This window comes from Orycteropus afer, unplaced genomic scaffold (genome assembly GCF_000298275.1).
Source record: "Orycteropus afer afer isolate SDZICR_OR568_19922 unplaced genomic scaffold, OryAfe1.0 scaffold00192, whole genome shotgun sequence".
In the NCBI taxonomy this organism is placed as follows: domain Eukaryota; kingdom Metazoa; phylum Chordata; class Mammalia; order Tubulidentata; family Orycteropodidae; genus Orycteropus; species Orycteropus afer.
Window position 1 is genome coordinate 2,408,514 of NW_006921779.1, and position 25,930 is coordinate 2,434,443.

The 25,930-nt window shown below is 41.4% G+C and overlaps 1 protein-coding gene across 1 annotated transcript in view; it reads left to right on the plus strand.

Annotated features, from left to right (window-relative positions):
- Positions 1 to 25,930, plus strand: part of MTF1 (metal regulatory transcription factor 1) — a 48,686-nt gene that overhangs the window by 9,705 nt on the left and 13,051 nt on the right. Inside the window, exons 2-6 of the mRNA XM_007947616.2 lie at positions 10,461 to 10,699; positions 11,475 to 11,606; positions 15,131 to 15,204; positions 15,661 to 15,797; positions 19,137 to 19,214. Coding sequence (XP_007945807.1) covers positions 10,461 to 10,699; positions 11,475 to 11,606; positions 15,131 to 15,204; positions 15,661 to 15,797; positions 19,137 to 19,214 — 660 coding nt within the window. The remainder of the gene's footprint in view (positions 1 to 10,460; positions 10,700 to 11,474; positions 11,607 to 15,130; positions 15,205 to 15,660; positions 15,798 to 19,136; positions 19,215 to 25,930) is intronic.

A 25,930-nucleotide genomic window follows, 5' to 3' on the forward strand; every position in this document is an offset into this window, starting at 1 on the left:
ATCGTGGTTGTCCACTAAATGTGGACATTTAATTTTCCTCCCCCATAGGCCCACATGGTTCTTGAAAGAGGTATGGAGGTGTGTAAAAATTGTGTCTGATCTCCTCTAACTTCACAAGAGGGAGGAGAGAGAATCACCATCAACATCAGCCCAAGGCTGATTCCTGTGAGGCAGAGGTCAGACATACATCAACCGTCTCTGCCACAGCCCTTTGTACTTCTCTCCTGGGTTCAGTAATTCATTGCAGTGGCCACATAGAACTCACAGATCATACTTAGATTTTGGAGTTAGTTAGGAAGTAGTAATAGGTTATAATTGAGGATCAGGAGCAACTCAGGATACAGTTCTTTGGCCAGGACAGCTTTTCAGCTATGCTTGAAGGCTGGCGCCTCCCTCAATCCTTGGGCTCCTGGCCCTGGCCTCTACCCTTCTTCATCAAGTGTTACAAAGCTCGTTAGCTCTGCTGATAGGTGCCCAGAGGCACTTCACTCTACTAGAAAGCCTTCTGCCAGAAGGCACTCAGCTTCTTGGCACTCACTGTAACTGCTTGTTCTGTGGGCCGTGAAACCCACCCATCTTGTGCCAGTCCCCTGGTTCTGCTGCTGCCATTTCTCTGCTGCTGCTTTGTCTCTGGGGTAGCAGCTCTTCTTCTGCTGGCTCTAGGAGGTTCTTAGTACAGAGTCCTGGGTCCAAAGAACTTGCTTCACTCCTGGCTCTTCTTTCTTGGTGATAGTGAGGCACCTTTCGCCTTTGGGATTGGTTCTCTTTTAAGCCTAGCAGATGGCAAAACTAACCAATACCCTCGTTAGGGTTCCATATGCTTTATTTGCATGATCCCACCCCCAAAAGGGTCCCATGCACCTTATTTGCATTATTAGCAAGCTGTCCAATCCCCTTGGTATTTGCATAGTCCCACCCAGTTATTTGGTGGGAGTTACAGAACCATGGCTGGCAAAACCAGATAAAAATGATCCATCACACCAGAGGAGGTAAACTCCAGTTTACAAAGAGGATGTAGTGTTAAAATGTTCTTTGTTAGGAACTCTTTCTGAAGCATTTTCTCTTTGAAACAAGGTTACACATTGTGGTTGGGATCCAGGACAGCCCACAGAAGTCTTGGTAACCCCTAATTAGCAGAACCGTTTACTAATACCTCTGTGGAAATAAGTCATCATTTATAACCACATTTAAAAATGAGACCGTGGGTTTTGCAGTACAACTGCAGGGGTTCCCTGAACACCAGGCTTAGCCACCAATAACCTTCTGCTCTTGTAGAAGACTTCCCTAGGACCAGGTCCCTGAAAGTTATTTCCGTGGTGGGAAGTTTGGGGACCAGTCTGAGCAGAGAGGTCAGTTAAAGAGGGAGGCATGGCTGTGATGATGGAGAGAGGGTGAGATAGCTATCATCTGTTGAGTGCCTACTCTGTACCAGTCACTGGGTTAGGGACTTCAGTACAGGTTTGTATTTAATTTTCATAACCTTAGATATTACTAGCCCCTGTTTTGCAAATGAAGAAACTGAGGTTTAGGAACATATAACTAGCGAGTGGTGGACTGCGATTTGAACCAAGGACTTTCTGGATGCCAAGACCTATGCTTTTCCACTATAACACACCACTTTCCCAAAGGCAGAGGGGAGAAGCAGACTCTGAGACCTGTTGCCTGTGAAAAGGGTTGAGAAATGAGGTGCAACAGGATGGTATTAGTTCTGCAAGAGTAAAGAGTTGAGGTACGGGAACAGCTGTGTGGATTCAGCTCTGAAGTGGACGATGGGAGGCCTGTTGAGGAAAGAGGGCCAATTCACAGCTCTTCTATTGCTCCTTGAAGCTCTTTGGTTGCACATTATGGGACAGAAGAAATGAAACCAATGCCAGTGGGGGGACAGAGTTGGTATAAGAATGTTCATATGTTAGGTGCTTAGAATCAGGGATTCCCTGTCCTTTTCAAATACGGGGCTGTAAGCGTGTGTAGAATCTAGTTCTCTGGGCCTCACTTTTTCTTCTGGTGGAAACCCAACCTTTTCTCTGAAAATTTTTAATAAGCTTTTGTCTCCTAGAGTTCCAGCGTTCAGTTTTCTCACTTTTGCCTATCTCATTCCCCTTCCTTCTTCACTGATTCTGTTGATTTAACAGGGCAATCATCTTTGTTAAATATTTTCCTATTCTAGAACTGCTGAGAACACTTTATGAATCAACATCAGTTCTCTGAAAACTCATGATTCCTGCCCATTACTAGCATTTCACTCTACACTAAGCATACAGATCCTTAGTGAACTTCATCCGTGCTCACTCTGTTCTCCTCAAAACAGTGATCGAGAACTGCTTGAGGCCACACAGAAAAATGAAAGTGATGCAGTACTGTCTTTTCACATACAACATAGATAATGCACACACACATATAATGTGTATAGTGTGCACAGAACACTAACTGGAGGGGGTTCCACCATTTGCAAAAAACAAATAAATAACACATTTTATGCATTATTTGCATAAAATATAATTAAGCATTTGGAATCATCAGTGACAAGTCTATATTACAGATACTTTCATTGATTTCAATAGGCAAATTAATTATGTGTCACCCCTCCCTCAAGTTCTTGAAATTTAGCTTAGGCATCACTTCATTTGAGAGCCTTTCTTAGTCATTCCAAGTCTAAGTTAGGTGTATTCCCATAACCAAAAAACCAAACTTACTGCCATGGAGTCGGATCTGACTCATAGTAACCCCTCCTGAGGTTTCTGAGGCAGTGTCACTATGGAAATAGTTTGTCTAATCTTCCTTCCACGGAGTGGCTGGTGGGTTTGAACTGGCAGCCTTCTGGTTAGCAGTCAAATGCCTTAGGTACTACGCCACCAGAGCTCCTATATATTCCCATAGTATGCTGAATATCCATTGTCGTTAAAATTCACAGCAGATTTTTCCTATTTTTTGTAGGTTTTTTTTTTTTTTTTTTTTTTTTTAAGTTCTTCTCGTGACTTTGAGCTGTTAAAGAGAAGGGGCTATTCCTTTTTTTTTTTTTTTTTCCCCCTGTATTCCTAGTACCTGAAACAAAGCCCTGGTGGCACAATAATTAAGGGCTGCTAACCAGAAGGTCGAAGGTTTGAACTTACTAGCCTCTCTGCAGGAGAAAGATGTGGCAGTCTGTTTCCATAAAGATTTACAGCCTTGGAAATCCTATGGCGGTGGTTCTGGTCTGTCCTAGAGGGTCTCTATGAGTTGGAATCAACTTGACAGCAGTGGGTGTTGGGTTTAGTACCAGGAACACTACAGTACCTAGAACAGAATTGTTTGAATGCATGAATGATAAGCCTTAATTGTATCTAAATTGTTTTTAATGTACCAAATGTACCAAATGTTGCAATACGCTCTCTGTGTAACCAATCAAATCTGCATGTTTTTGCAACTTCCTGCCTGATCTAGTTTCAGGAGGTTTAGTTTTTCCCTTTTTGTAAACTTGGTACAGTTTAAAAATGATTCTGAAAGACACATAATAATGACTTCCATTGACCATCTCCAGATGTGGTGAGAATTTACTCATTTATTCCTCATATATTTAGTGGAGCAAGCATTTGATAGTCTCCTCTTCCTTTAAATACAAATATCTTCCCCAATCTTGTGTCCTCTCCTAACTATTCTCTCTCTCACTTTATCTTCTCAGCCAAGTTTCTTGAAAGAATAGTTGATATTCATTGTCTCCAGTTCTTCCCTTTTCTCTGACTCCTTAGCCCATTTGGCTTCTGCTCCCACTTCTCCAGTATAGGGCTAGTCTTGGTAGGGACAACTGTGACCTTTTGAACTGACTGAATTCAAGACATCCTTCATCAGTCATCTCTGCTACATTTGACCTAGTTGACCATCCGCTTTGAAACTCTCTTCCTTTAAGAACCTTGTCACTACTTTTATCAGCACCCAGTTCTGCTAGTTTGGTTTTGTTCTTTCATTCAGTAAATATGAATCGAGTGCCATTTCTCCACGATGACAGACCCTGAGGCTATGGCAGTGAACAAGACAGCCCTAGTCCAAACTCTCATGGAGTTTACAATCCAGCCAGGTAGCCACTTATTTATTAATTCAGCAGATACTTATTTAATAGTTACTCTTGTACTTAGCAACTAAATAATTATGTACATTGTTTAGTTATTTAATTGTTTGATCTTGATTGTGTTATATGCTTTAAAGCATCACAGGAAGCTCTGAGCACCTATAATAATGATACCTGTTCTAGTTTGAGGTGAGAATAAAGAGCAATCAGGAGAGATTTGAGACCAAGTCCACTGCCATCAAGTCAATTCTGATTCATAGTTACCCATAGGACAGGGTAGAACTGCCCCATAGGGTTGCAAAGCTATAAATCTTCACAGGAGCAGGCTACCTCATCTTTTCTCCCATGAGTGGGTGGTGAGTTCAAACTACCAACCTTTTGGTTAGCAGCCCAACGCTTCAATAGTGCAACCACGGCTCCTTTTTCTGTGAAAAAGGAACATTTAAAGGAGAAGGCTTGAGTTGACCAAGTGAAAAACCCAAATGGGAGTCGAGGGGGCAAGGTAGGAGAATAGTTAATTATTTGGTGCACTATTACTTAAAAAGTTATCAACTGTGGCAGTGTTTTAAGAATGAAATTCTGCTCTTATTGTTCACAGGCTTTATGAGTGAACCATTCAAGACTCTTTTATTGCCATATTCACAGTCCTAGTTCTTCTGACTGGTCATCAGTTATTTTGAAATTTCTAATCTGGCAGCACCAAAGAAAGGAGTTTTGGTGGTGCAATGGTTAAGCACTCTGCTGCCAACCGACCCAGTAACTCTGTAGGAAAAAGACCTGGTGATCTGTTTCCATAAAGATTACAGCCAAGAAAACCCTATGGGGTGGTTCTTTTCTGTCATATAGGGTTACTATGAATTGGAATAAAATTGAAGGCACCCAACAATAACAGCACTGAAAAGGTTTTCAATCTTGGTGGGAAGTCAGGATATATGCATAAGAGGGTACGTATAAGTATAAGCTAAGTGTGAGATGAGTATTATAGTTAAACATTATTAAATTAAGAGAAGGGCAGTGTTGCCTAGATATGGGATGATTGTATAGGGCCTTGGAGGTAGTGAGGCATGAGTTGAAGGAAGAGAGACTCAGAAAAGCAGAGAAAAAAGAAACCCGGTATTTCTGATAGAGAGAAAGGAGAAAGCAAAGATAGGAAAGTGGGAATTTAGTGCTGGGATTGGGGAACAGTGTGTTGTTGCCTGTGGGCCGATATAGAGCCTTCACTTTGGCTGGTCACAGAGTGGAGGGATGGAAGATGAAAGAGGACTTGTGAAGCACCTTGAGTATAAGGCATGAGAGGAAGAGTACCTGGACTAGTGGCTCACTGATTCAGGTCAACAGGTATTTGTGGCGTTCCACCTCGATGGCACTGGGAAGGGTGAGGGATGATCAGGTAAGAGAGCACTCCCTTGCCCAAGGAACCTAAAGACTTGTGCAAGATCTTACTGGTGGTTGGTGGGAGTGGGAGGGGAGATGGGTGTAGTCAGGTCCCCCTCCTCCATTTCTCTGGGTTCAGGGGTTGGCAAACTATGGCCCAGATCCATCCTGATGCCTTTTTTTTTTTTTTTTTTTGGTATGACTTTCTCTAAGAATGGTTTTTACCTTTTTAAATGGTTGAAAAAAATTTTTTTAAAGAGTAGTAGTACATCATGACACATGAAAATTATATGAAATTCAAATTTCAGTGTCCATAAATAAAGTTCTATTGGAAATAGCTATCCTCATTCATTTAGGTATTTATTGTCTGCGGCTACTTTCACGTGCAGACGCAGAGTAGTTGTGACAGGGCCCTTATGGCTGACCAGGGCTATTTACTATCTGGCCCTTTACAGAAAAATGTGTTGGCTCCTGAGTCACACCCATCCTTATCTCTATTCTTCTCTAAACATTCTGGCTTTAGAAAGCCAAAATGTCTCTCTTCTTACCTAAGACTCTTCCTCTTCCCAGGCTTTTAAATCTTTCTCCTCTTTATGTTCCTTCCTAGATCTTCAACTTCTCACTTATTCCAGAATCTTCTTCCTCCAAATATGCTCAAGACCTCGCCTACTTAAAAAAACTCATCAACTCCAAAGTCCACTTGCGCTGCTGCTTTTAATCTTGTGTTCTCTATCTCTACCTCTCCTTTCATTTCTTCTCCTTAATCTAGACTTCCGACCCCATCAGTCCCTTAAAACTAGTCTTGTTAAATCATTAGTGAATTCTTAACTCTTGGACCCAGTAGCTTCCCCAGTCTTCATGTTCCTTGCTTTCTCTGACCTTTGACATTTTTGATGATTCCCTTTTCCTTGAGACCCTTGCCTTTTGGCTTCTGAGATGTCATCCTCTTTTGCTTCTCTTCCTACATCCCCAACCCTTTCTCCCAGTCACTTGCCAAGGGCTTTTCTTTTACCAGTACCCTAAACGGTAGTGACTTCCAGCAGACCATTTTATTGACTACTTACTATATATGCCAGTCACTATATGAAAATGTGTTGCGCATATCATTCCTAATCCTTACAACAATCTTGCAAGGATGGGTTTTGTTTCCTCTGTACTATAAAAACCAAACCAAACTCACTGTCACTGAGTCAATTCCGGTTCACAGTTGACTCCTGTTGGTTTCTAAGGTGGTAGGTAAATCTTTACAGAAATAGATTGCCCCATTTTCCTTCTGTGGAGCTACTGGTGGGTTTCGAACCGCTAACCTTCTGGTTAGCAAATGCCTTAAGCACTGTGCCACCAGAGCTCCTTCCTCTGTGCTATAGATAAGGAAATTGAGGTTTTGTGGGTATAAGTAATTTTGCCAAGCCTGTAAAGTAAATAGTAGCTCTTGTGGCACAGTACCTAAGGCATTTGACTGCTAACCAGAAGGTTGGTGATTCAAACCCACCAGCCGCTGTGGAAGATGAGGCAGTTTACTTCCATAAGGATTTACTGCCTCTAAACTCCAGTGGGGGTTGCTATGAGTCAGAATCCACTCGAGGATGATGAGTTTGGTTTACAGTAAATGGTAGAGCTACTGGTACTTGAACCTGAGCTGCTTCAGTATATAGATAAACTCACTGCTGTTGAGTTGGACCCGACTCATAGCGACTCCTCCTTGGGTTTCTGAAGTGATATTGCTACAGAAGTAGATTGCCCAACCTTCTTTCCAAGGAGTGGCTGGTGGGTTTTAACCACCAGCCTTCTGGTTAGCAGTCAAATGCCTTAGGCACTACACCACCAGAAAAATGAACTAATCTGAAGAAGGAAGAGAAAAAAATTAAATAAGCACCTGATACGAACTGTTGTTGTTGTTATTATGTGCCGGCGAGTCAGCCCTGACTCATAGCGACCCCTCCTTGGGTTTCCGAGGCAGTATCACTGCAGAAGTAGGATTGCCCAACCTTCCTTCCGAGGAGTGGCTGATGGGTTTGAACCGCCAGCCATCTGGTGAGCAGTCAAGTGCCTTAGCCACTATGCTACCAGAGCTCCTAGTGCTCTAAAAAGAATTGCTGCACTAGGAAGACTAGATGACCACTGACCTGCCCAACTGAGATTTCTGAGTATAGTAGTCCTTTAACCTCAGAGACCATGTAAGCGGCTTAGGGGTTCACTCCCTGGCTAGAGCTGTGTAAGTCATCTAGTCCCTGTGTACTAAAGACTCCTACCATAGACTTTCTTTTTAGCTTCCAGCCTGTATATCCAGCTGTCTGCTAGACAGTTCCATCTGGAAGTCTTGACAACACCTCAAACTCAACTGATAGTTTCTACTGTTACTTCCCTAGTTCAGGTTCCCTTCATCTTGCTCCTAGACTATTGTCTCTCTTCTCTTAATTTCAATCCCTTCCTTTCTTCTTCTTCCATCCTCCACAAAGCTTGTAGAATTAACTCTCCTAAACCCCAAATCTGATTGTGTTTCTAACATGGTTAAAACCTATAATGGGTCCAACATTGTCATGTTCCTATACTCCATTGCTTGACTAAGGGAGCCTTGCCTGACTTTTCTAGATTCCTCTTCTGCCAGTCTCATATATTGCAAGTGGTTCACTGTACATGGCATATTCGTTCATCTTTCCATGTAGATCCCATGCTGTTCACTCTTTCTTAGATGCCCTTCTCTTCCTGGTTTGTTTGAAGAACGCCTTTCCAGGTCATCTTAAAAAAACAGACAAAAAAGCAACATCCTCAGTTCTGAGAGGATAACTCGGCTTCTAAGCCTTCACTAATTCCCCTCTGTCTGAGAGGGGTTAGGTGTTTCCTATTCCATGTTCCCAAAGCACTTAACACATGCATCTGTTGCAGATCTCAATGTATAATAATTTGCCTACTTGTCACTCTCTTTAAGAGTGCAACTCCTCAAAGGTAGAGATTTTTGTCTTGTTTGCCTTTTAATCTGTGTTATCTATAGGCATGCCCTCTTTTATTGTACTTTGTAGATACTGCATTTTTTACAGATTAAAGGTTTGTGGCCAGCCTGCATTGAGCAAATCTATTGGCAGCATTTTTCCAACAGCGTGTACTCACTTTGTGTCTCTTTGTCACGTTTTTGTAATCCTCACAATATTTCAAACTTTTTCATAATGCTGTTGTACACTTGATAGACTGCAGTGTAGTGTAAACATAACTTTTATAAGCATTGGGAAACCAGAAAATTTGTGCAACTTGCTTTATTGTGATATTTACCTTATTGCAGTAGTCAAGAAGTTCTGTTGGCATAGTGCCTAAGGCATTTGACTGCTAACCAGAAGGCTGGTGGTTCAAACCCACCAACCACTCTTCTGAAGGAAGATTGGGCAGTCTGCTTCCATAGTGATACTGCTCTTTTGAAACCCAAGGAGAGGTCACTATGAGTTGGATCCAACTCGATGGCAGTGTGTTGTTTGGTTTTTTTTTTTTTGGTTCTAGAACCAAACCCTCAGAATCTCCGAATATGACTGTATTGTGATGTCTGGGACATGGTGTTTGACAAATTGTTTATTGAATGAATAACAATAGTATAGTTGGAGATATGGATTGAGGCTTTGGAGAAAGGTTAGGATAAGAGATTTATGCGCAGGAAGATGCACCTGAACCTATAAGTTAAACCTAGAGTAAATAACACCAGCATCTTGATATGTATAACCAAGCCCAAACCCACTACCATCAAGTCGATTCCGACTCATGGCAACCTCCATAGGGTTTCCAAGGCTGTAAAGCTACATCTGTAGATCTTTTCAGAGGTAGATTGCCTCATCTTCCATGGAGCAGCTGGTGGGTTTGAACTGCTGACTTTCTGGCTAGCAGCCAAATGCCTTACCCACTGCGCCACCAGAGCTCCTTTTGATATATATAATATAAAATAATTTACGTAGTATTTCATAGATTTTACACCATTTGGTTCCCCTCAAGTGCACTGTGAGACAGGGAGGTGTTAATATTCCAGTTTTAGAAATAAAGAACCTGGAGCTTAAAGTGAAATGACTTGCTCAAGGTCTTGAATATAAACTAGAGTTCAGTCTTCTGGCACCAAGCCTAATGTTACTTCCACTCACCAGTGTAGATGTGGGAGAAGGTTTGGCACATAAGAGATAAGTTTTAGAATACACCCACATTTCAGGGTGGGGGAGGAATGGTTCAGAGAAGGAGATAATGAGTACCCTGAGAAAAAGGAGAACTAGGGTGATACTACTGTGTTGTAAAGGACTCTTCAGAAGGAGAAGGAAGGCACCATCAGTGAAATACATTGCAGGTAGTCAAGGAGAATGAGGGACAATCACAGGGCTTAAGCTATCCGGAAGTTCAAGAGAATAATTTTAGTACAATGAAGCCAGCTTACTGACTAGTTAAGGACTACATAGATATTGAGGGAAATGGAGGCACACAGGTAGACTTCTCTTTCAAGAAGTTTGGTGATGGAAGGAAGCAAAGAGGCTGGTAGCTTGAGAAATGTCATACCACTGAATATTCCAAGAAATTTGAGCTCCCTTGTTTTCATTTTGTGGACTCGAAATTATGCAGTGGAAACTGTTGGGGAAATGTTGCTTAATGATTGAGTATATACATTTCAGGATGTTTTTGACTCAAGTTAATGTTGGTCAATTCCTATCAAGATACAGTGCAAGAGGGCAGGGTGTTTAATTGATGCTTAAAGCAAAGTAAAAATTATATTTGAAAATAGGTAACTAACACTATATGCCCATCTTTAGAAGATACGTATATACTAGAGTCTGAAAACACCCTTCTTGTATTTATTTAGAATATTCATCTCCTTCCAAGCTTTTCTGTTTCCTGTTGCTCGTTTGTTGTTCAGGTATGATTTGATCAGTGGAAAGATTTCCCTACTTTATTGTCAGATGCTGTTTCCTTTGTTTATGATAAATACTCATTTGTAGTGTGCATGCCTCTTGGGAGCCAAGTTCAGGTGGGTGTTAGGCCCTGGAAAGCTCTTTGTCCTATTGATGAGGTGTCCTCTGTCTACCAGGTAAAGCGGTACCAGTGCACCTTTGAGGGCTGTCCCCGAACCTACAGCACAGCAGGCAACCTGCGTACCCACCAGAAGACTCACCGAGGAGAGTACACCTTTGTCTGTAATCAGGAGGGCTGTGGCAAGGCCTTCCTCACCTCCTACAGCCTCAGGATCCATGTGCGAGTGCACACGAAGGAGAAGCCATTTGAGTGTGATGTGCAGGGCTGTGAGAAGGCATTCAACACACTGTACAGGTCAGCCTCTTCATGCACTTGCTCCCCCAGCCTCTCACCCTGACCTGATCTTGATTGCAGCACTCTCCCTCTTTGCACAAGAGAGATGTTCACTTTCAGGGTGTTCAAGAGCACAGCTGTGCTCAGCTGTTTAAAATTCATTAGAGGAACTTGTTACTTAAAGATCAACATATGCTGGATTGGCTAGATTTGTATGTCATGGAGTGACTTCTGGCCTAGGGATTGGAGTGTTTGATGTAGGGTATTATCTCCCTTTGGCTCAGGATCTTGGTGCGGATGTTTCTATAATTTTTTTCCTACCTCACTTTGAAGTTAACTTCTTTTTTTCTACCCTGAGAAGTGAGCCCACTCTGTAGCCATGTCTCTTTTCCACCATTTCTACCTGGAGACTTATGTAGTCTTCAACATTACATGTAAGATAACAATAGCTTACATGTAGAAAGCACTCACTGTGTGGTAGGCACTATTCTAAGTACTACTCACAGCAACTGGTTGCTGAAGCACAGAGTTTATGTAACTGGCTCAGTGTCCCCCATCCAGTCTGAGGCAAAGGTAGAATTTGAATACAAGGCAGTCTGGCACCAGAGTCATGTTCATAGCGACTGTGCTATACACTTCTTAGATTTCTCTTTGGGTGAAAAATTTTGGATGCTAGTATGTTATGGGTATAGAATCCTTAGGAATCTACTTGATCCTAAGGCACAATAAGCTGACGTGGGAAAGCTCTGTATGTAGTACAATGTGAAAAAGGAAATTTCTTTGGGATGTTTTACAGGCTGAAAGCACATCAGAGGCTTCACACAGGGAAAACGTTTAACTGTGAATCTGAAGGCTGCAGCAAGTACTTCACCACACTCAGTGATCTGAGGAAGCACATTCGAACCCATACAGGAGAAAAGCCATTTCGGTAGGTCTTACTATTTTCTACAGGCCTATTTGTCACAGATCAGGTTTCAGCTGTGTATCTTAATGGACTTAAATTTGTTTCAGATAGAAAGAGAACTCCCTTCACCAATTCTTTCTTTGGACTTACAGCTCTCCCCGAGATAGCTGTAACCTACTGCAGATTAGAAGAGTGGTGATAGATTCTAAGTTCATCTTACTCTGTGGATGGTAGTCTCTCTACTTTAGTTTTTACCTTTCTCTTATTAAAAAAAAAAAAAAATTAATGATCAAGTTTTAGGTTTACAGAAAAGTGAGCTGAAAGTACAGAGAGCATCCATACATCCCCTCTGTTACTCTCTAGTTTCCCTTATTACTATTTTGCATTGTTGTTGTTGTTGTTATGTGCCGTCGAGTCGGCCCCGACTCAAAGCGACCCCTCCTTGGGTTTCCGAGGCAGTATCACTACGGAAGTAGGATTGCCCAACCTTCCTTCCGAGGAGTGGCTGGTGGGTTTGAACCGCCAGCCTTCTGGTTAGCAGTCAAGTGCTTTAGCCACTATGCTACCAGAGCTCCTATTTTTTTTTTTTTTTTTTTTAGTGTGAAGCATTTGTTACAGTGGATGAATATCAATACATTAGTATTTAAACTCCATCTGTCACTTATAATATCATGTGTATATACACATATATTTAGTATCAGCCATCTGATTTTTATAAATCTATGTATGTGTACATATATATATTTATTTAATTCTAGTTCTGAAGTAGATACACGTATAAATGTACTAAGCCTGAAGGGAGAACTTGTATCACCTTTTTCCTCTGCTCATAGCACCTAGCCTGGTTGTGCGTATTTAATAGGTGTTCAGAAACAACTCTGAAATAGTTATGTGATATTTATGATGAGAGACTCAGTTTGTAAGGACCCCCCTAAATGTAATATAGGTACGTTACGGAAAATTGATGGCATACCGATGGAGATATTTCAACAAACAGATGCCCCATTGGAGGCACTCACTCAGTTATGCCAAGAGATTTGGAGGACAGCTACCTGGCCAACTGACTGGAAGAGATCCATATTTGTGCCCATTCCAAAGAAAGGTGATCCCACAGAATGTAGAAATTATAGAACAATATCATTAATATCACATGCAAGTAAGATCTTACTGAAGATAATTCAGAAACGTTTGCAGCAGTATATTGATAGAGAATTTCCAGAGGTTCAAGCCGGATTCAGAAGAGGATGTGGAACAAGGGATATCATAGCTGTTGTCAGATGGATCTTGGCTCAAGGAAGGAAATACCAGAAAGATGTTTACTTGTGTTTTATTGACTATGCAAAGGCATTTGATTGTGTGGATCATGACAAATTATGGATAACATTGAGAAGAATGGGAATCCCCGAGCACTTGATTGTACTCATGAGGAATCTGTACGTTGACCAGGAGGCTGTCGTTCGAACAGAACAAGGGGACACTACATGGTTTAAAATCAAGAAGGGAGTGCGTCAGGGTTGTATTCTGTCTCCACACTTATTCAATCTATATGCTGAGCAAATAATCCGAGAAGCTGGACTATATGAAGAAAAACATGGTATCAGGATTGGAAGAAGAATCATTAACAACCTGAGATATGCAGATGATACAACTTTGCTTGCTGAAAGTGAGGATGACTTAAGGCACCTACTAATGAAGGTTGAAGAATACAGTCTGCAGTATGGATTACATCTCAACATAAAGAAAACAAAAATCCTCACAACTGGACCAATGAGCAGCATCAAAATAAATGGAGAGAAGATTGAGGTTGTCAAGGAATTCACGTTGCTTGGTTCTACAATTGATGCCAACGGAAGCAGCAGTCAGGACATTAGACTATGTGTAGCATTGGGAAAGTCAACTGCAAAGGAACTGTTTCAGGTGCTGAGGAGCAAGGCTATCTCATTGAGGACTAAGGTGCGCCTGACACAAGCTATGATATTTCCAGTCGCCTGGTATGCATGTGAGAGCTGGACAATGAATAAGGAAGACCGAAGACGAGTTGATGCTTTTGAGTTGTGGTGCTGGCGAAGAATGCTGAAAGTACCGTGGACTGCTAGAAGAACTAACAGATCTGTCCTGGAGGAAGTGCAGCCAGAATGCTCCTTGGAAGCAAGAATGGCCAGACTTCGTCTCACCTATTTTGGTCATGTTGTAAGAAGGCACCATTTCCTGGAGAAGGATGTCATGCTTGGTAGGGTGGAGGGTCGACGAAAGAGGGGGAGGCCTTCAAGGAGATGGATTGACATGGTGGCTGCGATGATGGGCTCAAGTATAGCAGGGATTGTGGGGCTGGCGCGGGATCGGGCAGTGTTTTGTTCTGCTGCATGGGGTCTCTATGAGTCAGAAACGACTCGACGGCACTTAACAACAACAACACCACGGAAAATTGCCCCTAAATCATTGTGTTTAATTTGGGTAAATGGTATTGCCGTTATATTTGTGGAATTAATTAAATATGCTACCTCTCCCTTTTTAAGTCACTCATCTCCTTATTAGGAGACTTGGGAACACTTAAAAAATCTTCAGGGATAGTCATCTCTTAAATACCAATTAATGAATGGAGTTGTGTTTTTAAATTACAGATGTATTCCTGAGTCATGGGCCCTTTAAAAGCTAGAGCAGTTACTTAGCTTAGTTTTTCCCCCATACGCTGCTGAGTGGACTCTGATTTCAATTCAGTCAAATGCATTTGTTTTTGTGCTGATTAACCTTGCTAGTGGAGTTTCTGTTTGATTATTAGGTGGAACTTTAGGCACAATGATTATGCACAATTAAAAATAAAAATGCTTTAGAGAAGCTTTCTGTTCAGAAGAGGTGTTTTGGTTTATAAGAACATACATTAATCCAATATAAATAATTACTGAATCCCTGCTGTGTGCCAGAATGATAGCAAAAGTGAAGAAATACATGGACCCTTGCCCTCAAAGAGTTTACAGTCTAGCAGCATGCATAACAAATGTACACACAGTGTAAGATTGGAGATGAAAGGTGCCATGAAAGAAGTATATAAATGCCTTAAGAGTTCTGAGAGGGAAATTACTTCTAACTTTGATTATCAAAAAAGTAAAGGAACAAGAAGCAGATCTGGACACTGAAAAATATAGATGAGCGGAGATGCGAGTCAAATCATTAGAGTCAATACATTCTGACTTTCTAACGTATTTCTGGTTCCCTTGCATATGTGAGTGCCTCTACACTCACCAGTAATATTCCTAATATATCCCACTGGCAGTAGACTTTCCATGTGGACTCTCACTGTTAATAGAGTTCTGTCATGAAAAGGCTTGTATTGTCAGGGCTTTCAACATTGCTTTACCTATAGGATAAGAAATACTTGTCTTGGACCATCAGCTCTCTCTGGTTCTTACTTTTTCTCTCTAAAACCATCCATCTGGTCTTACTGTTCTGAACATTTGTTTTATTCTGTATCTTTTGTAAACAAGATGTTGATGATGAAAGGCCTAATAGCTGATAATTACTGTTTCACTCTGCTTGAACAACTCATTTAGGTGTGATCATGATGGCTGTGGAAAAGCATTTGCAGCAAGTCACCACCTTAAAACTCACGTCCGTACTCATACTGGTGAGTTCAGGCTCATTTTTATTTTTTTACTGTAGCCTTCATCGAGCACATAAATATCTGTTTTCTTTGGAGACCTGTAGAGCTATGTGGAGAGAACAAGCTTAATCATCTTAGCCTTTACTATAATATTTGTGTTTCTTGCATTAGTGAAAAGATCAAAAGGTTGGAGTAAGGAATCCAGTATTAAGAAATTAAATCAATACAGAGAACCTACAGAAGAGACTAGGAGAAAATAATCTTCTCTTGAAACTTCCCAAGAGTGGACCATTCTCAGTGCTTTGCTCCGCATTAAGTTTTAGGACTGAGAAGATTAACATGTAATTTCTCCAACGTTTAACAATTGCTACCTGCATCCTTATGAGAATATTTAGTTCCTTCTTTTAGGGAAAGGCAGGTTTCTTAATCCAGTGAGATGACTTCATAGTAAAATTAATACTACTTTGTTATTTTTTGCAGGTGAAAGACCCTTTTTCTGCCCCAGTAATGGCTGTGAGAAAACTTTCAGCACTCAATACAGTCTCAAAAGTCACATGAAAGGTCATGACAGCAAAGGACACTCATACAGTGCACTTCCAAATCACAATGGGTCAGAGGTGTGCAGTGTTTTGTCTCTTGCTTTGATCTGGGCACTACAGAACAGTAACAGTTATTTGTGAATCAAACTAAAAGATTAAAACAAATCTCTCTGTATCTGTTAGTGAGAGCGAAGAAATCAGGGTCGATCTGTGTCTTTGTGATGGGTGAGGGAGGCCAGGAACTTCACCAGGCTCCCGGAGCTGCAGCCTCTGATTTTTTCAGGAACATGCATTGTTTCAAGAACTGCCTTATTTCTGTCAGGTGTGGTTGGAGGATGTGGTCTTAAAACCAGAGGTACAGAATGACTTGCAAAGGTCACCCAGTGGTCTTAAGAGGGTATTATTTTCCTTTTTAGGTCTATAAAATGACATATCTGTCCTTGAGTTTTAGACATGAATTAATGATTTGCCTCACACATCTGTCACTGGAAAACCAGGCAGAGTCTGGAGAGTCACCCTTTCTTCTGAGTAGGCTGCAGACCAAAAGGTTTGAGAGCCCTCAGCTTAAAGCACAACCACAGAACACGCTTCTGCCGAGTTTTAGGCGGTTTTGTCTATTCTTCTTCATCAAGCCCCTCCTGCATACTTACCTCTCCCCTGTAGCTCCTTTCTAGACAGATCTTGGGATAAATTTATTGTTATTACTTGTAATATAAAGATCCCTGGAGGCACAGTGGTTAAACACTTGGCTGCTAACTGAAAGGTCAGCAGTTTAAAACTAACAGTGGATCCGAGAGAAAACAGTGTGGCAAGATTACAGCCTTGGAAACCCTATGTGGTTGTTCTGCTCTGTCCTATAGGGTCCCTATAAGTTGGAACTCACTCATTGGCACTTAACAACAACACTGTGAAGTGAGTACTATTACTATTTGCATTTTATAGATAAAGAAAATGAAGCATACTGACTCCTTTTTGAATAATGAGTTTCCTGAAGAGGGTAGTAGGATTTCGATTTTGTGAGATATAGCCTACTCTAATTCTGTGGCTTCCAGTTTTTAAACAACAAAGAAACGTTTTAAAAAGACTCTCTTCCCTTTTGTTTTATTAATAATATTAATAACTAATATATGTGGAGTGTTTATTATGTGCCAGGCACTGTGCTAAATGCTTTTATATGGATTATCTCACTCACAAAAATTTGGCGAGGTATGTGCTATTATCCCCATTTTCCTGATGAAGAAACTTGAGGCAAGGAGAAATTAAATAATTTGCCTAAGGTTCTACAGCCCAGTTCCTAACACCTATGTTGGAGACAAAATAGTATTTTGTTGTGAAGGGTGTGCCTCTGGTTCCAGCTGTCTGAATTCAAGTCCAAGCTCTGCCACTAATTGTGTAACCTGAAGCAAATGGCTTCTTTGTGCCTTGGTTGCATCTATAAATCCAGAATTTTAAAAATATTAAGATTTGAGAGTCTTTGTCTACTAAGCTGCATTTGTTAAATATAGTCAGTTATTTTTGATTTTGTAGCCATCCAAGGACAGTTTCACTGCCAACAGCCGCCACACATTTGACTGCCCCCCCCGTGCTCAGTCCTCAGACCTCATCTTCTGTGGATCTCTATTCCCTTCCCCGTAGAGTGAACCTCACATATTCTCAAGGCTTTACATGCCATCTATATTGCCTTTGAGTCCTAAATTTCTCTCTCCAGCCTGGATCTCTCCCTGAACTCCAGACTTGTATATTCAGCCACCTACTTGACATTTCCACCTGAATATCTCCTGGACATCTCCAGCTTAACATATAGAAACTTGTTCTTTCTGAAGCCTTCCCCATCTTAGTAAATGAAAAAAAAAACCTGTTTTTCTGGTGTCAGAGGCCAAGCATTTTGAAGTCACTCTTGACTCTTCTTTTTCCCTTTGCACTCTACTTCCAGTCTACCAGCAAAGTCTATCAGGTCTCCCTTGAGAATGTATCTAGAGTCTGATTGCTTCTTCTGAGGACTCTGTTCACACCACTATCATGTCTTGCCTGAGTTATTGCAGTAACCTGCTGAGTGGTTGTCTCAACATTCCCTCTCCCCCTATAAACTTTTCTATATGTATCAGATGTATTCTATAGGTACCAGAGTGATCTTTCTAAAACATAAGGTACATAATGGCTTTACCCTGCTTATGACCCTTCAGAAACTCCTTGTATCAGTTAAAGTAAAAATTAAAATCTTTATAATGGCCCACCAGGCACTACCCAGTCTGGCCTGCTCACCTCTCTGACCTCATCTACTTCTCTACCCCTCACTTCTCCCATACTGTCCTCCTTGTGTTGCTTCAACAAGGAAAGCCCATTGCTGCCCCAGATCTTTGTACTTGCTCTCCCCTCTGCTTGGAACACTTTCCCCAGATATTTGCATGTCTTACTTCCTTTGTCTTCTAATCGTAAATGCTGCCTTATCTGAGTGGTCTTCCCTGTTTAATAAAAAGAGTAGCTTCGACCTCAACATTCAACGTTCTGTATTCACCTCTCCCCCTCAGCACTTCTCATTACCCTACACACTATATATTTGTTTGTTTTTGTTGTGTGTGAGTTTTTTGTTTTTGTTTTTTTTTTGTCCTCTCCCCACTAGAATGTAACCTCCATGGGGGCAGGGACTTTATTTTGCTCATTATTTTATCCCTGGACCTGAAACAGTGCCTAATACATAGTAGCTGCTCAATAAATATTTGTTGAATGCATGCCTGAATGGGAGCACCTGATCCACATGCAATAAACAAGGTTACTACATAAAGTGATTTGCGACTGACATTGTAGGATAGGAATCTGGAGGTCAGAGTTACCCTTGGGCAGTGGTATTTGAATAGTAAATCCTCAGTACTGCTCGGAGTAAAGATCTCTCAGATGCCCATACTGGGGACTTAGTGGTAGGAAGGAAGATGGACTTTTCTATCAAAAGCACTGGGTTTGCCTTCCACTAATTTAACTATGTATCCTTGGACAGTTCCCTGCCACTGTTTGAGCATCAATTTTCTCATATTTAAAATGAGTATATAAAATAATACATCAGAGTTTCATATGAATGGCAAATAAGGCCATGTGGAATCATTTTGAAAATGGTAAGACCAATTGTACAAATATTCTTACTTTTGTATTATTTCAGCTTTTTACTCTGGAGCCTGAGTCATGAGATAATTTAAGAACTCTTAATTTATTAACCCTCCTTAAGAAATGTAAGAGATTTTTCTAAGAATATCAGGACTTTTAAAAATGAAGTAACACACATAGCCCTTGCTTTGTGTGGTGTATGCTTCTCCATGTAATGTATGGAGACATTTAGGATCATAAAGAATTTGTCCAAGTGTCTTACTGCATGATGTGCTGCTGTAAATCTTCATTTTTGTTAATTAGAATTTTTTTGTTTCACAGGATACAAATCATTCACTTTGTTTGAGTGACTTGAGTCTTCTGTCCACAGAGTCTGAACTACGAGAAAATTCCAATATAGTAAGTATATCTGTGATATATGGACTAAAAAAATAGGTGCAGGGATTGAATATTCCTTTTGGTGAGAAAATAGAGTCTTCTAGGCTTGTTGTTGTTGTTAGGTGCCCTCGAGTCGGAACCGACTCATAGCGACCCCTCCTTGGGTTTCCGAGGCAGTATCACTATGGAAGTAGATTGCCCCATCTTCCTTCCGAGGAGTGGCTGGTGGGTTTGAACTGTCTACACTACCAGAGCTCCCCTCCTAGGCTTAGTAATGTTCAACTACTAACCACTGGATCATAGTTTCCAATAAGAGCTCTCATAGGAGAGGTAGTTCTCTCTGATGCCTAATCCTTTGACCCAAATCACTCACTCAACCTCCTGGCCCCAGAAAATTTCTCTATTCATTTAGTAAATATTGAATGCCTATTCTATACAGGTGCTGTGCTGTTGCTGAGCTTATCGTGGTAAAAAACTAGGTATGATCTATCCTTGACTAAAAACTAGTCTACTGTAGGATATAGTCACAATTCCAGTTTCTAGACTTTCTTAAGAGGACATTAGGGTTCAATGGCCGATTCCTTATCTTCACAGGAGACCCTGGTTGGATTCCTGGTGAGTGCACCTCATGTGCAGCCCCCACCTTCTGCCCAGTGGAGACTTGCATGTGACTATCATGGTAAACAGGTTTTAGTGGAGCTTCCAGACAGAGACAGACTGGGAGGAGAGGCCTGACAGTCTGCTTCCAAAAATCAGCAAGTGAAAACCCTGTGGATCATAGTGGTCCGATCAGCTGATCACAGGGATGGCACAGGACCAGGCAGTGTTTTGTTTCATTTTGCTTGGGTTTGCATGAGTTGGGGGCCGATTATAGCAGCTAACACCAATAATAAGAGACTTCCTCAATCCCTGCTTGCCTGATCTGAGTTATTCTTTTCCCTTCTTTGATCTCACTAACTATATTGGGCTTTTAAAGGGAACGTCTCATACAAGCCTTCTGCTAAAGGACAAACCCACTCTGTCTTGGGGGTCTGATTGCTTCAGCTCACTCTGTTCAGGAATTTTTGTTGGTTTCTATGACTTATAGACCACTGCGTTAAGTCTGAGCTTATATGGGCTCCTTTGTGAGAATCTGAAATTTATAGTGTTGCCAACCTAATTGGTTGACTGTGGAGTTTTTGGTGTTTTCTTTTTAGTAAATAAATACAGATAAAGTTAGATTTTATGTAAGTGTATGCATAGTAAATATAAGAAAGAATGGATGCAGTAGAAAGTATGTGAATGGAGACTGAATGACTTAGGAATGCTGTGAATAAGTATTTCTCAAAGTGTAAACCATGGAATTATCTGCAGCACTTTAAAAAATCTGGATTCATGGGCCTTTCCCCAACTCTTCTGAATCAATATCTCTGGGAGTGGAGTTGAAACTGCATTTTTATGTAAGCACTCTAAGGCCTAGGTTCTCCTGGCAGATTTGCTTTCATCCGACCAACCCTTCCACAGAAACAACTAGAAATGCTAGACAAAATATAAAAAAACCAACTACCTGGTGGCACCAGAGTGTGGCCAAAAGCAGGTAGAAATTGGAAGTAACCCTTGGAAGAAGGGAACACTTGGAAGACAAAAAGGCACTGGGTGAATTTTCATTAATTTTATTACTTACCACCTCAGGACGAAACCCAGTTGGGACCAAATGAGGTAGCTTAAATTCAGTAAAAGCTCAGTCTTACTGATTTGAATAGCCGGAGGCCAGAATTCAGGGTGACTGTTGCACCTAGAACGTGAGAAGGGATAGCCTGGAAAGGAAAGAGCAACAAAGGAGGAGCCCCAGATTCTGTATATAAACTCTGCCCAAATCATTAACTGATCCCTTCGTCGTGGATGTGTGGGATAGACTCTAAGCAGCCCAGCTGTTTTGGACACCTAGTGCCACTCTGACAAGAATATACCACAAATGGGATGGCCTTAACAAACAGTAGTTTATTTTCTTACAGTTCGGGAGGCTAGAAGTTCAAGTTCAAAGTGCCAGGCTCTAGGGGCTGGGTGAAAGCCCCTCACCCTTGGGTTGCAGCTCTGTCTCCTGCCCCTAGCCCACTGGAGCTAGAGGCTTTTTTTCACTCAGACAGCTGCTGGCTGCTGAGACTGACAAACCCAAGGTTGACAAGTAGAAAGGCACAGTCCCAATGTTACCAAACCACACAGCAGGCCACTAATTCAAGTCCGTTGAAAGTCCCAAGGTCAGCAGAGCATGGTGGGCTGCTGAACAACACCATGGCTATATGTAGGGTTCAAGCGTGCCGTAAACTAGAGACCATTCCCAAAGCTGTTTTTTTGTATATGGGAAGCAGACCAAAGGCAGCTACTCAGCTGCTCACAGTAGATTCCACCATGGAGTTGATTACCAGTCTCATCATGGGGAATACTACATCCAGCTGCCCAGCCACTCACCCAGGCCCAGCCAAGTTGACACACAAACTTAACCACCACACCAACTAAGTCTGAAGAACTGAACAGATTACGGCTGTTAATCCCTGCAGAGGAGACAGGATTGAAGTTTGAGCACAGCCAAGTTAAAACAAAAAATCAGCACTCTTCAGAGAAGTATAACAGAATCCAGAGTCTGTACAGCATATCATTTGCAATGTCTAGGTCTATCCAAAATTAGTAGACATAAGAAGAAACAGGAAAACATAACCCCTACTCAGAGAAAAGATAATCTGTAGAGATTTTACCCCAAGATGTTGGAATGAGACAAGGATTTTTAAGCAGTTATTTTATGCTCAAGGAATAAGCTTGTAATGTTTGAACAAATAGGAAATATCAGCAGAAAAATAGGAACTATGAAAAGTGAATCAAATGGAAATTCTGAAACTGAAAAATATGGTATCTGAAGAGAAAAAAACTTATTGGATGGGCTTAATAGTAGTTAGATATGACAGAAAAATCAGTTAAGTTGAAGACAAAAAAAAAAAAAAAAACACCAAACCAAACTCACTGTCATTGAGTTAATTCAACTCATAGTGACCCTTCCTTGGGTTTCCAAGGTGGTATCTCTATGGAAGTAGATTGCCCAGTCTTCCTTCCAAGGAGTGGCTGGTAGTTATGAACCCCCAGCTTTCTGGTTAGCAGTCAAATGTCCTGGGTGCTACACCACCAGAAAAATGAACTAATCTGAAGAATGAAGAGAAAAAGATTAAATAAGCACCTGATATGAACTAGTGCTCTAAAAGGAATTGCTGCACTAGGTAGACTAGACCACTGACCTGCTCAACTCTTCAGATTTCTGAGAATAATAGTCCTTTAACCTCAGAGACTATATAAGTAGCTTAGGGGTTCACTCCCTGGCCAGAGCTGTGACATATGGCTGAGGAGCTCTCTGGAGCCATTAAGTCACCAGGTAAGGTACCCTGGTGTTAGGAGAGGAGGAGGAGGCTTATTCTACCATAGTGTCGATCAGCAAGAGATCAGAGCTCTATCCCTTGGCATCAAATTATATGTTGTACCCCTGGCACCACCATTTATTCCTAAATTAGAAGCAGTCTAATTTTCAGTGTTTTGAACTAAGACCACAATTCTAAGCAGTAGGGTTTTGCTTTTTTTTTTTTTTTTTATTTTTTAAATAAATTATGAATTGTTAAAATCAAATAATAAAATTTTATGAGATAATTATTTCATGAGTTTCTGGCAGGCACATATGTATATGTGTCCTGGAAATGAGTTTGGTTCACTCAGATCTTTTGTTAGAGTAAGGTTGAAGCTTCTAGGGAATGGCCTACTGAGCCTTTTGTCCGTTGAACCCCAGGATCCATTCTGGGTTCTTCCTTCCCTCTTTGCTCTAGGCCCCCCAGGTGCAGACTGTTCTTGTCTCCTCTACTTTTGGGAGTTGCCCTTTTTACTCTGCCCTTGGGGTTTTTGCCCTGATCCTGGCAGTGACTAAGACAAAGTACCTTCAGTACTTCCCTTTTTTATATTTTAAAAATGTTTTCTTGAGGTATAATATACATATAGAAAACTGCACACATCATGCATGTGCAGCCTGATGAGTTATCACAATTCATCACACCTGTGTAACCAGCACCCAGCTCAAGAAACAGAACATTACCAGCATTCTGGAGGACCTCCTTACCTGCCCTGCCAGCCACTTTCTCCCGAAGGATCACTGCTACCCTGACTTCTAACAACGTAAGGGTAGTTTTGTTTGTTTTTGTGCTTTGTATAATTGGAATTGTACAAGATATACTCATTTGTAGTTAACTTCTTTCTCACAGCATTATATTTAAGAAATTAATCCGTATTATTACGTATAGTTACAGATAATTCTCTTTGTTGAATAATATTCCACTAAGTGAATATACCACAGTTTGTCCTTTCTGCTGTTGTTGGGCATCTGGATATTTTTTAGTTTGGGCCCATTATGAATAATGCTGCTATGATCATTCTTATACATGTCCTTTGGAGGCACACAGGCCTATTCCTCTTTTTTTTTATTTTTTTAATTTTGTGGTTGAGACTACACAGAAAAACACCAATTCAGCCATTCCCACATGTACGATTCAGTGACAATGACTACGTCCTTCAAGTTGTACAACTATTTTCACCCTCCTTTTCTGAGTGGTTCCTCTCTCATTCATGTAAACTCACTGCCCCTAAAGTTCCTATCTAATCTTTCAAGTTGCTCTTGTCACTTTGCTCCCATATAGATAGTTCTTAGAAGAAAATAATGTTCTGTGTAGACATTTTTTATGAGTTAAGCTAAACTGTTGTTTGGTTTTAAGAGGGCTACAAGGGATATTTTTCGTTTAAGTTTTAAAGAATCTTGGGGGTTTATCCAGCCCCCATGGCTCCAGAAAGTCTGGAGTCCATGAAAATTGGAAATTCTGTTCTGCATTTCACCCCTCTTGATCAGGATTCTGCTAACAGGGCATCATCCAGTTCTTCTGGTCTCATGGCAAAGGAGGCAGTTGTTCATGGAGGCAATTAGCCACACATTCTGCATCCTCATCCTAGTCCTAACTCACCTTCCTCTGTTGCTCCAGGTAAATAAAGACCAATTCTTGTGCTTTTGGCTATCCACTTGCAAGCTTTTAAGACCCCAGGTACTACCTAGTGAACTAGGAGATAGAACAGAAGCACTAAACATGTTACTGGGTCAGTTAACTGGGATATCTCATGAAACCATGACCCTAAATCCAACCCAGTAACCAAACCCCATGAGGGTTTTGGTTGTACATAAGCAGCCTCCTCTTTCGTTGTTGTCAACATATCTGTCACACAACTTTTGCCAGTTCAACTTTTTGTGAGTATAAATTTTCTGGCAGCAGTTATAATTGGCTGTGCAGTCCTACCCTTAATAATGTGATTTTTCCATCACTGTTAACCTCCCTTCCCCCCACCCCCACCCCTGGTATCCACTAATTAATTTTGGTCTCTATATATTTGTGTAAAAGCAGAGTGGCAAAGACATCTGACCTCCTCTAATTTCACAAGCAAGGATGAGAATCAAGATCAACAGCCCAAGGCTGATTCCTATGAAGCAGAAGTCCTTTCTCCAACCTTTTTACCAATTCAGTCACCAGCTGTCCCTCCCATAACACTCTTGACTTCTCCACTGAGTTCAGTAATTCATTGCAATGACCACCCAGAACTTACAGACAATACTCAGGATTATGGGTTTATCAGGGAGGTAACAGGTTACAATTCGGGATCAGATATGACTCAGGGTATAGTTCTTCAATTAGGACAACCTCTTCTCAGGTGTGCCTATAGGCAGGCCTCTCTCTGGCTGTTGGCCCCTTGGGCGCCTTGGGTTGGTCTGGCCTCTGCCCTGCTTGAGAAAGTTTTCCAGAGCTCTTTAGCTCCATTGATAAGTGCCCAAAGGTACCCCACACCGCCAGCAAGTCTCCTGCCCAAAGACTCTCAACTTCTTCACTCAGTCTGCTTCTGCCAAGTGCCTGGAAACACTCCACTCTGCCAGCAAGCCTCCTGCCTGAGGGCGCTCAGCTTTTTCATTCTGTGTGCCTGGAAACCCACTGTGCCATCTTGTGACAGTCTCCTGGTTGTGCTGCTGCCATTTTTTCAGCTGTATTCTTGATATCTCTGTGTTACAGCTCTCCGTCTCCTGAGTCTAGACTGTTCCCAGGGCAGGAACCCTCAGTCCGAAGGATGCCACTTCACTCCTGTCTGTTCTTCTTGGTGATAGTCAGTTTCCCCTCTATGCTCACTTCTCTCTCTTTTTATCTCTTGTAAGATAAAAGATGTGACTCAAGCAAGGATGGTGACTTAAGTTACACCCTTACACTTGAGTAAGGCAATGACTCAAGACACATGCCACCCTAATCCTGCATCATTAACATAACAGACAACTGACTTCCAAATGGGATCATAACCACAGGCACAGGGGCTGGGATTTATAATGCATAACAAAATGGAGGGTAAGTACATAAGATCACAAAATGGAGGATGGCTACACTATTATGTAACTGTCAAATTACATCACTGAAAATCATGGCCCAGCCAAGTTGACACAAACCTTAGTTAGCTGTTACAGATTCCGTATATCTTACTTGGCATTAAGCAACAAGCTGTCCAATACCATGGTGAGCCATAATCACTTTATTTGTCCCACCTTATCATTGTGTAGGAGCTCTGGTAGCATAGTGGCTAAAGCACTTGACTGCTAACCAGAAGGCTGGCGGTTCAAACCCACCAGCCACTCCTCGGAAGGAAGGTTGGGCAAT